Here is a 12,025-nt window from a genome sequence, read left to right as displayed (position 1 = left end):
TCTCCCTGATCCCCTTCGTCTCTAAAAGTCTCCCTGCTACTTTCATGTTGTTTCCCTACCACCCAAACCCAGATTCCACATATGAATTCCACCTGGGAGACTTGTCTTTCTGTATTCTCCCTTACCATACAACTCTCCCTGGAAGACTGGTTATTTGTCAGTAAGTGCAAGGACATATTTCTCTGATATGCTGTTGAGGAAATTAGATCTATTTCTAATTAGAATGTTTTAATCCTAAAAATTTTTTTGAGAATTAATTAAATGTTCAATGTTCAGTGTCCTGGATTTGAATAAATGCTACAACAATAATACAAGGATAAATTTACTTCACAAATGTAATCACTGGATAAAATTTTGAATTGTCAATGAACACATTTTACAAAATAGTGAAACAAAAAGTTGACAACAAGAGGGAGACTGCTGTCATCAGAGAGCCTATAGGCTGTAGTCCTTCTTCCATTGATCTTATTCAGAAACTGAATATACAGTCAATTTCAGAATAATTTTCTTACTTTACATCACTTTAGAAAATCTAAAATGATTTAATATGGTACTTTACATTATAATGAGATTCCAATGAGATTCCAACATTCAATCTTTTCTACTCAAAAAGAAAATACAGAGAAGGCAATCTGGAAAGAAAGGGGAGTTGGGATACAGGTCTATTTTTTCAAGACAGAGACCCAGATACTTACAAGGCATTGCATGGTATATGCTTGGCCAGTACTGCCCGCTGTCTCTCTTTAACCAAACACGAACTGTCCTACAATAGAAGAAAATGTGTACATGAAATCACAGTATTTTAGTCACAGGAAAATAGTGATACACAGAAAGCAAACTTCTTAACATTATATACATATTCACATTTTGACTACATATATGTATCTTAACCTTGCATTTTATATACATATATGTACACACATAGGTGACATTACGAATACCTCTAAAAAAACATCCTAGAATCCTTAAGTTTAAGGCTTCTGTACATTTAGAATTACGTGACTCTTTAAATGTCATCCTCATATATGTATATACACAAGTCTAATCATGATAGCATTTGAAAAGTATTTTCACTGTTTTACTTTTCTAAGGTCTGATCTTTGCCCTTGCTATGGTTTGAAAATGAGGTGTCCCCCACTAAAGCTCCTGATAATGCAGGGATGCTTGGAGGTGAAAGGATTGGACTGTAAGAGCTATAACCTAATCAGTCCCTCCTAGTTTGGCAACTATAGGCAGGTGGAGTGTAGCTGGAGGAGGTGGGTCACTGGGGCGTGCACCCTCCCATCGGCCCCTTCCCTGCCATGAGCTCAGCAGCCTTCTGCCCCATGATGTGCTGCTTCACCTTGGGCCCAGAGCCATGTCATTGGCCATCTATGAACTAAGACTACTGAAACCATGAGCCTCAAATAAACCTTTCCTCCTCTAAGTTGTTCTTTTTGGATGTTTTGGTTACAGAGAGGAAAGAGCTAACAAAAACAGCCCTAGTCTACTGGGAGCATCCATCTTCCTGGGGGACTCATTAGATTTTTCTAGTGAAGAAAGTGCAAAGAGATCAAATGGAATAATATACAGCTTCTGACACAAACAGAAGGATTATACAGTAAGTCTACAGACTTGCAAGAGATGCTCTATCCTGAGGAACAGTTTTCCAAACATGGTCAAGCAATGGTAAGGTTTGATACTCAGATTTTCTGGGGTAGTGGCCGACAGGAGGCCCACTGTGGGACAGACTGGTACTGGAGCAAAGGGTGCATGAAGTTCCAGGTCAGCAGTTCAGATAGCAACCAGGAACCCAGGAGAGCTCAGAAAGCCAGAAATGAAGAGAGACTAGGGAGTACCACCAGGTTCTAACCAACTAGAAAGGCTCAGCAGTAAGTTACACCAGTCATGACAACATCAGCATATGCCAGTAAGGCAAACATAACTGAAGACCAAGGGACATTATTCCAGAGATCAGAGGAAATAGTGAACATATATCAAACCAAGGGCAACAGCATCCCAATGCCAGGAGAACACACAGGCTATACACCTTAGCCCACACCATCCCAGGGAGAGAAGCAGAGACTGAGCATTTATCTCAGAAAGAGTTGTTACCTAATGAGACTTCTGAAGTCGTCATATTGAACTAAGTTTCAAATTGAATTAAATATGCCCCACCCCAGCGAATCAGTGAGTCTCCTATAAATCAGAAGCAGGAAACAATCTAGAGCAACTATAGACACAATAAAGAAATATGATTTTCTCTGAACAACCTCAGTTATGATATAGTACTATGTAGGGACACATTAGATAGACATGGAAAATTCAAAATGCAAAATTCTTTTTGGTCAACCACACTAATTTGTGAGGTGGACAAGTACAATAGTTACTACTTTGTAAGAAGCAACTCTGAACCTACTCAAATATTTCAGTGTTCACTCTTTAAAAAATCTTCTTATAGTATATGTTATTAGTGTGACATTATAATATTGGTACTATCGTCTCAGTAAGAATCAATAAAGACAAGACATCACAGAAGATGGAAGAGCAGAAACTTCATAAACTTAGTGCCTCCACCAAGTCAACTATTAAGACTGGCAAGAATACCCATTAAGTTGGCAGATTCATCTATTTCAGAACTCTAATATCTACTTAAATGTTAAGTGTCGTGGAAAGTGAAATAAAAAAGAAAGTGGTAAATTTCAGTGAACACTGGCATTTAATAGTTGCAGTGTCACCCATGCCCCAGCCCATGGCAGCAGGCAATGGAGATAGTGGCTCTTCATGGTAGGGAAGTCTGCTGGTGCAGGGTAGGAAGCACATCCTCTACAATTTGATTTAACTGGAAGTTCTCTGAGAGACTGGAGCACAGGCTCCTCATTGTTTCAACTCCCTAGAACCAAAGGGCTTCCTGGGCAGTGTCTTTCAAAAGAAATTGAAGAGATGGAACTTTCTTTTTCCTCATTAGGGCCACAGCAATAACAACAGAGACTTCCATGATCACATACAACAAGGAATACCATCTTGACAAAAGTAGTTTGGAAAAGTTACTAAACAGCTATGGCGTTCAACAAAAACAGCAATCCCTGGAGAGAAGGGTGAATCTGACTCCTAGAGTTATTGCATTATAATATTAAAAATGTGTATTTTTAACAGACAATTGCAGAGCATACAAAGAAACAAAGTATGGCTGATTCACAGAAAAACATAATAAACTGACAGAAAACATTTATGAAGGGGCCCAAACATTGGGCTTACTAGACGAAGACTTTAAATTAGCTATCCTAAATATAATCAGAGCTGTAGAAACCATAGACAAAGAAATAAAAGAAACTGAGCTAAGGATATATGAACATATAGGCAATATCAATCAATAGCTAGAAATTATACAAGGGAATCAAACAGAAGCTTTATAAAAATACAATAACTGAAATGAAAAATTCTCTAGAGAGGTCTACTAGCAGTTTTGGGCAGGCAGAAAAAAGAATAAGCAAACTTGAAGACAAGACACCTGAAATTATCAGTCTAGAAGAAGAGAAAACAATGAAGAAAAATAAACACAGCCTACGGGACCTTTAACACATCATTAAGTGTACTGACGCTCTATATAGGAGTTCTATAGGAAGAGAGAGAAATGTTCAGAAATGTATTTGGAGAAAAATGGCCCCAAACTCCCTCAAATTCACAAAAGATGTGAATCTACTCATCCAAAAAACTGAATGAATTCTAAGGAGGATAAACACAACTAGGTTCAAACCTAGACTGTGGGGGTGGGGGTTTTTTGGGGGCGGAGGGTTGAGAATTAAACCCAGGGCCTTATACACACTAAGCAAGCATTCTACCACTAAACCACAAGCCCAGATCTGACATATTACAATCAAATTGTCAAATATCAGAGAAAAAATCTTGAAAGCAAGAAGAGTAAATTGACTCATCACATATATGAGATTATCAATAACATGAACAAGTCAATTTCTCATCAAACCATGGAGGACTAAAAGAAGTAAGATACTATATTTAAAGTACTCCAAGAAAAAAAAAAAGTGTCAAGAAAGAACTCTATATCTGGATAAACTATCTTTCAAAAATGAAGAAGAAACGAAGCCATTTTCAGATAAACAATAGTTAATAAAATTCATTAGTACTTCACTTTCAATGATGTATAGAGCATCTAGACAGAAGATCAATATGGTATCAGAGGACTCGAATAACACTATAAACCAATTAGACCAACAGACATACACAGAACACTCCCTTCAACCGCCTTCCTTAAACCAACCTGTGTTAAGGGCAGTTGACAAATTTTTACATCTAAAAATAAAATTATATAAAAAATCTGTTTTTTTGTATCCTATGATACAACAGCAGTTTAAAAAAGAAAAAAGATACTGCATCCTTGAGATTAAAAAATACAATCTGAATAGCTATAAATTTCCTAAGCAGATGTAAATTCCACTGTACAAAGCCACTGTACAAAAAAAAAGGTTTTAATTTTTCTGAACGCATATTTTAAAAAACCTACATAAAGTTTTCAATAGTATGTGAAAAGTTTTTTCTTTGAAAAAAAATTTTTTTCAGAAAATAATTGTGGCTAAGGAAGAGGGTTTTAACTCATTGTAAAAACACATGCTTAGCATATGTAAGGCCCAGTGTTTGGAAGGTGGGGATACAACTGATTACAAGACATACCTGAGCCAGTAGAGGTCAGTGGATCTCATTTTCTTGAGGAAGAAAAATGCATGTAAAGCCAGGCAAGTGTTCACTCACCCAACACACAATGCCTTGGGTTCTCAGGAACCCTACAGCGCCAATCCTATCATACTATCCACTTTGTATTGTCCTATTTCCTCTTCCCCTACCTCTTCCTTTCTTCCAAGCTCCCAGCACTAGGCAAAAGCAGACACTGGGGGAGAGGCAATGCTCATCTTAAAAAAAAAATCAAGACAAGGTACCCTTATGGAGGTCTCAATCAGTTCGGCAGCTGGGCTGTTCTGAAAAGAACATACTCTTAATTTTATGTTGGATAAAGCTCACCACAATTCAATAGGTAAAAATGGCACACTGTAACCACAGACAAACAAGCTACCTTCGTTCTCAGGAAGTTCACAGCTTGCTGGGGAAAACAGGTCGCAGAACACTACAAAACAAGGTAAGGGCTGCAGTGGGGAGATGGCCCTGCAAAATACAAGAGCACATGTAGGTCTCACTCCGAGGATGGATCCTGGTGGGGTCAGGTGGTATCAGAGGAAGCATCTTTGAGATGATGGATCAGAAATACATGATCAGAATTTGCCAGTGGAAAGTGGAGAGGAAATGAGAGCATGGTCCTGGTAACAGAGCAGAACAGGCAGCCCAGGGAGGCAGGAACAAGCAGCAGTAGTGAGAAACAGGCCTGGACAAAAGAGCAGACAGAAGGCCATCAAGATCCTTGAAGGCCATGCAGAGGAGTTGGAATTTCACTTTAAGGTCAGTGAGATCACTGAGGATAAGGAGTCAATCACATTTGTTTGTTTGGGGAAAGCCAGGAAACAACCTAGTTACCCTCAAGTAAATGGTGTGGAGATGTGAGCAAACCCAGGCAAGACAGGACAAGGGGGCTTGGATGTAAGTGATTAGAGCACTTGCCTAACAGGTGTGAGACTCTAGGTCTCACAAAAAAGAAAAATTCTAAAAGAAAAAAAAAAAAAAAGGTTAAGTCCTTAAAAGAAGGGTGAGGACAGATTTTAGAACATCTAGGAAGTAGAAGAATCTGTGCTTGGGGGCCGACTGGCTGCAGGTACCACCTGAAAGGTCAATAAGTGATTTCTGTGGACAGCAACATTGAGTTCCTCATCTTGAACGTGCTGAGTTTGGAGACAATCCAGTCAGGGCTGCTGCCTATCTGGAGTTCAAGGATGTGACCTGAGCTGAAAATTAAGATTTGGGAGTCACAGCACAAAAGTAGTAGCTATCAGTGAATAAGAATAAAAAAGAAGACTGGTGAGAAACCCTTGGATAGCACCAAAAGCTAAGGGGCACAAAAAGAAAAATGTGTGCAGAGAGACTTTAGATTGTTCTGTCACCAATGACAGAACAATCCTTCAGACAAAGTGTCCTTATTTTGGTCCAGAAAATAAGGTCATCATTATCATAAACATACCTAAGAAATGAACCAATTTCACAGTGAAAATGTGCCTACAATAAAATACTAACTATATAGGTCACTTTTCTGAGAGAAAAGGGAAGGTTGGGGGTGGCGACAAACACTATACCACAGGTTGCTAAGCTACTGAATAAAATAAGACGGGGCGTCTATCCATGTTGAAATCCAGGCTTTTAAAAATGTGCCCTAGAATGATGCAACCTTCATTAGTTACCATAGCGATGAGCTTCATTTCCCAGGGGACAATTGTTATTTTTGCCACCACTGAAGTAACTTAGGGTGAGGGGGTGGGGAGTGAATCCCACCATGTTTTGAAGATCCTGGATTTCCAGGGAATACTTCTGTAATAGATCCCACACCACAAGAGCAATTCAAACAGGAGCCAGCCCCTAGCAGTCTACAAACGAAAAGAAAAAGTTTGGGCAAGAGGTTGTCAGTCAATGCCTTTTTTTTATAGTTTTTACAGTATTTGGTTTATAGGGGGGAAAATTGCTTCTAATGCAGACAATACTGCAGAGATTCTTAGAAAACAAACCTGAATGATTAACAACAACCACAAAAAAGATTATTTCTCTATGATTACTAGATTTCTCTGATACTGTGTTGTTGCCAAAAAACATATTCAGATCACATATAGTAAATAAACCCAATCTTCTGTAAAACCTTGTTTATCTTCAGTATCCAGGGCTTCTCTATGGATAGAGAGAAGCTTCTGTGTGGACACTCAGTGCACTAAGGCAGCCAGGGGTTTAAAGGACAGGGGCTCAAGCTGGGTGGGTCCAGCTTCTGATCCCCTTTGCCAACAACTCAGTTTCTCAAATCAATGACTCTGCTCTGACAGACCAAAACAACTTTGCTGAATCACAAACACTTGGATTTCTTCCTTTTTCTTATTTTTCCTTTTTCTCATACTGTAGCAATCTTGCAATCTACGACTGGAGAAAAGATGTGGCTGTTATGTGTCCTGCCACCTGGGGCTGTAATGGCATTCCTTTGGGGCAGGAGGTGGGGGTGGAGAGGATTAAACCCAGGGGCACTTTACTATCACTGAGCTACATTCCCATCTTTCAGTTTTGAAACAGGATCTTGCTAAATTGCTGAGACTAGCCTTGGACTTTCAATCCTCCTGCCTCAGCCTCCCAAATCACTGGGATTATAGGCATGCACCACAGAGCCTGGCTTTTTAATGGCATTCCTGCTCCATAAACATTAACAGCCCTTCTGATCACTTGCAGTCATGTGCAATCAGCAAGGTATGCATATGACAGATATTTTCCCTCACCATCTTAACCAATGGGGTCACATCTCTTAATTTAAAGGCTGTGAAAATCTTCACAATTTAGAATTCACACAATCAAAGTGATGCTATTTTCACTGTTTTTTTTTTTTGAATGGATAAAAAATAAAGCCTCAAAATTGACCCAAACACAAAGTTACACATACAAAACACCTGTATTGTCTTTATTGGTCAGTCTTTATTGGTCAGTAACGGGGCTTTGAGAGGAAAACAAAACAAAAACAACCCATTAGGCCTTAGTTCTGAGCAGCTTTATCAGTAATAAGCACTATTCTGACTATGGATGATGTCCTTGTACTGTGAACTTGCTTTCGTGTATTTTGTTTTCTTGGTAATCTGACTCAGTGGCTAATGAATAAGCACAGTTTTCTGTCCTGTGTAAGTGAGGAGCTAGGCTTCCCAGAGTCCCTTCTTTTCTTCAGTGTGACATGCATATCATTTCTCCTGTATGTCCAACACCCCTGTGAGGCCTTCAGGACTCCTCAGGCAAAACGAAGCCCAGTACCACACTGTACCTTACACAAGCCTGTAAGGACATGACAAATTAGCTGTCAACACTAGTTAGAGCAAGTCCATCCTCCCACAAGAGAAATAATTCCTTGAGGATTTTTCAAATTTTGAACCTTGAATATTTTCATCTTTGATTTTTATACTTGGCACACAGCAATAGTTTTTCAAAGGTCAAATACATAAAAGAAAGAAAAAAGAACAGCAAATAAAAGAGAAAAATCAACACATCATTGGCACCATGGGTGAAAGGAAGCACTAGGAGCATTATACCAGAGGCTCAGAGGTTGACAGGGTCCTGGTTATCAGCATCAGTGATGCCATCTGCTCCTCAGTCAGAGTCCCTCACAGGCAAAAGAACTGTGAGTATAAACGTCAAACTGTCAGCCTAAGCAATTCAACAGTATGGGAGTGTGCATCAATATTATCCCATAGGAGGAAGATGGGTGACATCATCAGAGGAATAATAAAGATTATTATTCCTGCACAGTGGGAGGACATGGCCATTGTCATCTTTCTCACCACTATATTCCTACAGTGGCAGACATAGAAAAAATGCTCAGGAGGGACTTCATGAAACAGTCAAGAGCAGTGATTCAGAAGTGCCCCAGGCTGCTTCTGTTCTGAATCTGCAGGTAACTACTCTTCCAGGGTAGTCACTTTAAAGTCATAGCAAAGTCATGGGGGAAGGAAAGAGGGAGTTATTGCTTTATGGGTACAATTTCTTTTTGAGATAATGAAAAGGTCTGGAAGTGGATAGTGGGGATGGCTGTACAACATTGTGAACATACTTGGTCAATGAAAAGTACACTCAGAATTGTTAGAATGGTAATTTTTATTTTATATACATATATAACCACAATAAAAATTTTTTTTAAAGACATAAATTTTAAAAACAAAAGAAAAACACTCCCTCTCTCTCTCAAACTGTACTTTTCATAGCACTTGCAAAGACATAACAATTAGAAGACAGCTGCAGGCAGACTGGCCCTGGAACAAATTCACAAAAGGCATCTTGACTAAGATATGAAAGGAATTCACTTGTCCAGTCCAAACAGGGTAGGGCAACGGGGTACCTATCCAGCATTCAAATTCAACTGGAACTTGTAAGGAGGAATTGGACTACAAAGGAATGAACAAAGGAAAGTTTCTAAACCGTGAGCTTGAATTACATAATGGAAGGGGATGTTTTCAAAAGATTACTTTGGCAGTAGAGAACAATTTGGATTAGGCAGGAGAAAAATTAAAGGCTGCAAGATGGTTGAGAGCCTCCTACAGTAATCAATGTGTTAGAATGCAACAGTAGCAGGGGAACAGAGAGGAAGAACCAAGTTCCAGATATATCTTTAGGAAGGAATCAAGGGAAGGGGAAGGAACCAAAAGTGGTTACAACGTTTCTAATCTAGAAGCACGTTTGCAACAGATGTCATTAACCCTTATTTTATTTTATTTTTTGGTGGTGCTGGGAATTGAAATCAGGCCCTTACGCATATTAGGCAAGCACTGTTAACCCATATTTTAAAAACAAGAAAAGGCCTCCCAAAGTCAAATCAATTTTCCATGAGAGAATTAGAAAAATCTCATTGATTTCAGTAGTGTGACAAAATAGATACTCTAAAAGACTTTCTGGATTAAAGCAACCAAAATGCAAAGTAAAATGTGTGGAATTTGGTTCAATTGTTATTTTTAAATTTTGCAAACTTACTTGAAAGTAAGGAATTTGCAGATCCCCCAAAATGTTAGCTGATATGAGTTTTAAACAATGTTGAAGATTTTAACCTTAAGAGCCCAGGCTGAACCCCAGAGATCCCAGGTATCCTTTTTTTTTCTTTTCTTTTCTTTTCTTTTTTTTTTTTTCCCCTTATGCTGGGGATTGAACCCAGGACCTTGTACATGTGAGGCAAGCACTCTACCAATTGAGCTATGTCCTAAGCCCCTAGATATCCACTTTTAACGCCACATTGGGCATGGGATATAGAAGATTAGGCCAACATCCTGATCAAGATAAGAACTCTGATCTATTTAGGCTAAGATCTCAAAAGGCTAACCTTTACTGTGAAAGTGAATGAAAAATAACAGCCTCCACCCCTCACCACACCACTCCTGGCAAAGAAAAGGGACAGAAAAAGAACTTTTCTGGATTAAAAGGAGGGAAAAAAAATGAAGCTGTTCTCCCAAAATTGGCCCTCATGAAAGTTCAGTATAATTTAATTGTGTCATCTAAAAAGTTTCAAGCACAGAACTGAAGTGGTTTCAGCTTAATATCCTCAAGCAATCAGAAGAAGCAAAAGCAAATTCAGTTAGAGAAACTGGTCAACTTCAAAGAGACTCCCAAAGAGTTTCCCCAAAAGAAGCTCAAAGGGTAATGAATGAATTAAATAACAAACAAATGACAAAACCCACAGGAAACTGGGTATCACAGAGTGAGAACCAGTGAATATAAAAGACAATGAAGAGACACTGGCAAAGATACTAAAATTAACAGAAATAGAACAATAAATAACTACATTTGTTTTAATAATAAGAGAAGCTTAAAAATATGACAGAGAACTGGTACAAATGGAAAAGAATAGAACTTCTGAAAATGGAAAAAACTATAATTAAAATTAAATACACTCTATTGCCACAGACATCTAAAACAAACAAATGGAGAAAAATCTCAATGCACAAATAAAACATGAGATACAACTGAAGAGAGAATTTATAAACTAAAAAATAAATGAAAAGCAATCTAACATATGGGCCTAAGCAGAGACAAAAATATGGAAACTATGAAGTTAAAGAACCATGAAGGATAGAGTGAAAAATTAGAATGAGAAGATCTAAGATCTAAGTTGTAAGAAATAACAGAATGGGGGAAAAGGCTACTGTTGAAAGATAATGGCTCAGACTCTTACAAAATTTTTGAAAGATGCTAAAATGAAGATAATGAGTAACAGAAAATTCACTCTGAACAGGCCAAAGTTATTTCCGTTCCCGGATGAAATGATCAGATTATGATAAAGACTATAACTTAGTCACACTTCTATTTTCCTGATACCTTGGAACTTCATGTTCTCTAGGAATGCTTGTGGACCTCATCAGGGAAAACAGGAATCCAATCATGTATCATTAGATCATCACCACTTTTCTTTGCTATCGATTTATTTTCCCGAGAAACACGCAAACACATTTTTTAATATCACCTCAGTAGTGACTAGAAAGGCTCCAGGAATAAGATGGACCCAAGTGGGGCAGAACATGGTTTTAAGATATAACTTCCACTAATAAAATCAGAGCAGTGCAGAAAACAAAGTTCATCCAATCTCACTGCCCCTTCTCTGTTTTCTTTACTCTTTACCAGTCACCCTCAGTTGTGCAAAAGCAAAGCTATAATCACCCCTGGTGAATGTGTAAAGGTACCAGGACTCTAAAAAACAACTTGATGGAAGTCACATAGATGGTGGGGAAAGCCACACCAAAACACCACTGTCTTAAGTCTAGTGTGTGAATCTTGACTGGACACTGGTTTGAATAAATCAACAACTGTGAAAAGACATTCAAACTAGGGAAATTCAAACATTCTACATGATATTAAGAAATTATTGTTAACTTTGTTCTGTGTGATAATGACACTGTGGTCCACAGAATAAGTTATCCATTACATAAGATTACACTGTAGCATGAAGAGGTGAAATAACATTGAAACCTACATTTGGCAGGGGAGGGGTGAGGATTGAACCCAGGGCCTCAGGCATGCTAAGTACATGCTCTATCTACCATTGAGCTACATCCCTGACCCTGAAATTTGGTTAAAGAAAATTCTAGCATCCCTTCCCAGTAAGACGTGGAGGGGGTACACATATGAAACAAGTTTGGCAAAGGCTGATAACTGAAGGTGGATGATGAATATATCACTCTTTTGTATGTTGTACTTGTTTGAAATTGTCCACAATAAATTGTTTTTAAAAATCTTGAGCTCTTGATGCATATCGACACTGTCTGTAACTATATAAACAGCCCCCTTTGGGAGCACAGAGATTAGGAACAGAAACAAGTAGCAAACATTAATTCAAGTAGTACTAAGCACTTGGCATCCACTTAGCAATTTACATTGGTTT

The 12,025-nt window shown here is 38.4% G+C and overlaps 1 protein-coding gene across 4 annotated transcripts in view; it reads right to left on the bottom strand.

Annotated features, from left to right (window-relative positions):
* Wdfy2 (WD repeat and FYVE domain containing 2) overlaps nt 1-12,025 on the bottom strand; it is a 252,580-nt gene that overhangs the window by 98,679 nt on the left and 141,876 nt on the right. For all 4 annotated transcript variants that reach the window (XM_078016064.1, XM_078016063.1, XM_078016065.1 and 1 more), the window contains exon 2: nt 696-763. In XM_078016064.1, the coding sequence (XP_077872190.1) occupies nt 696-763 (68 nt within the window). The remainder of the gene's footprint in view (nt 1-695; nt 764-12,025) is intronic.

This window comes from Ictidomys tridecemlineatus, chromosome 6, assembly GCF_052094955.1.
Source record: "Ictidomys tridecemlineatus isolate mIctTri1 chromosome 6, mIctTri1.hap1, whole genome shotgun sequence".
Lineage (NCBI taxonomy): Eukaryota > Metazoa > Chordata > Mammalia > Rodentia > Sciuridae > Ictidomys > Ictidomys tridecemlineatus.
Note: the sequence above shows the minus strand (reverse complement) of the source record. Positions and strands in the feature narration are given on the sequence as shown.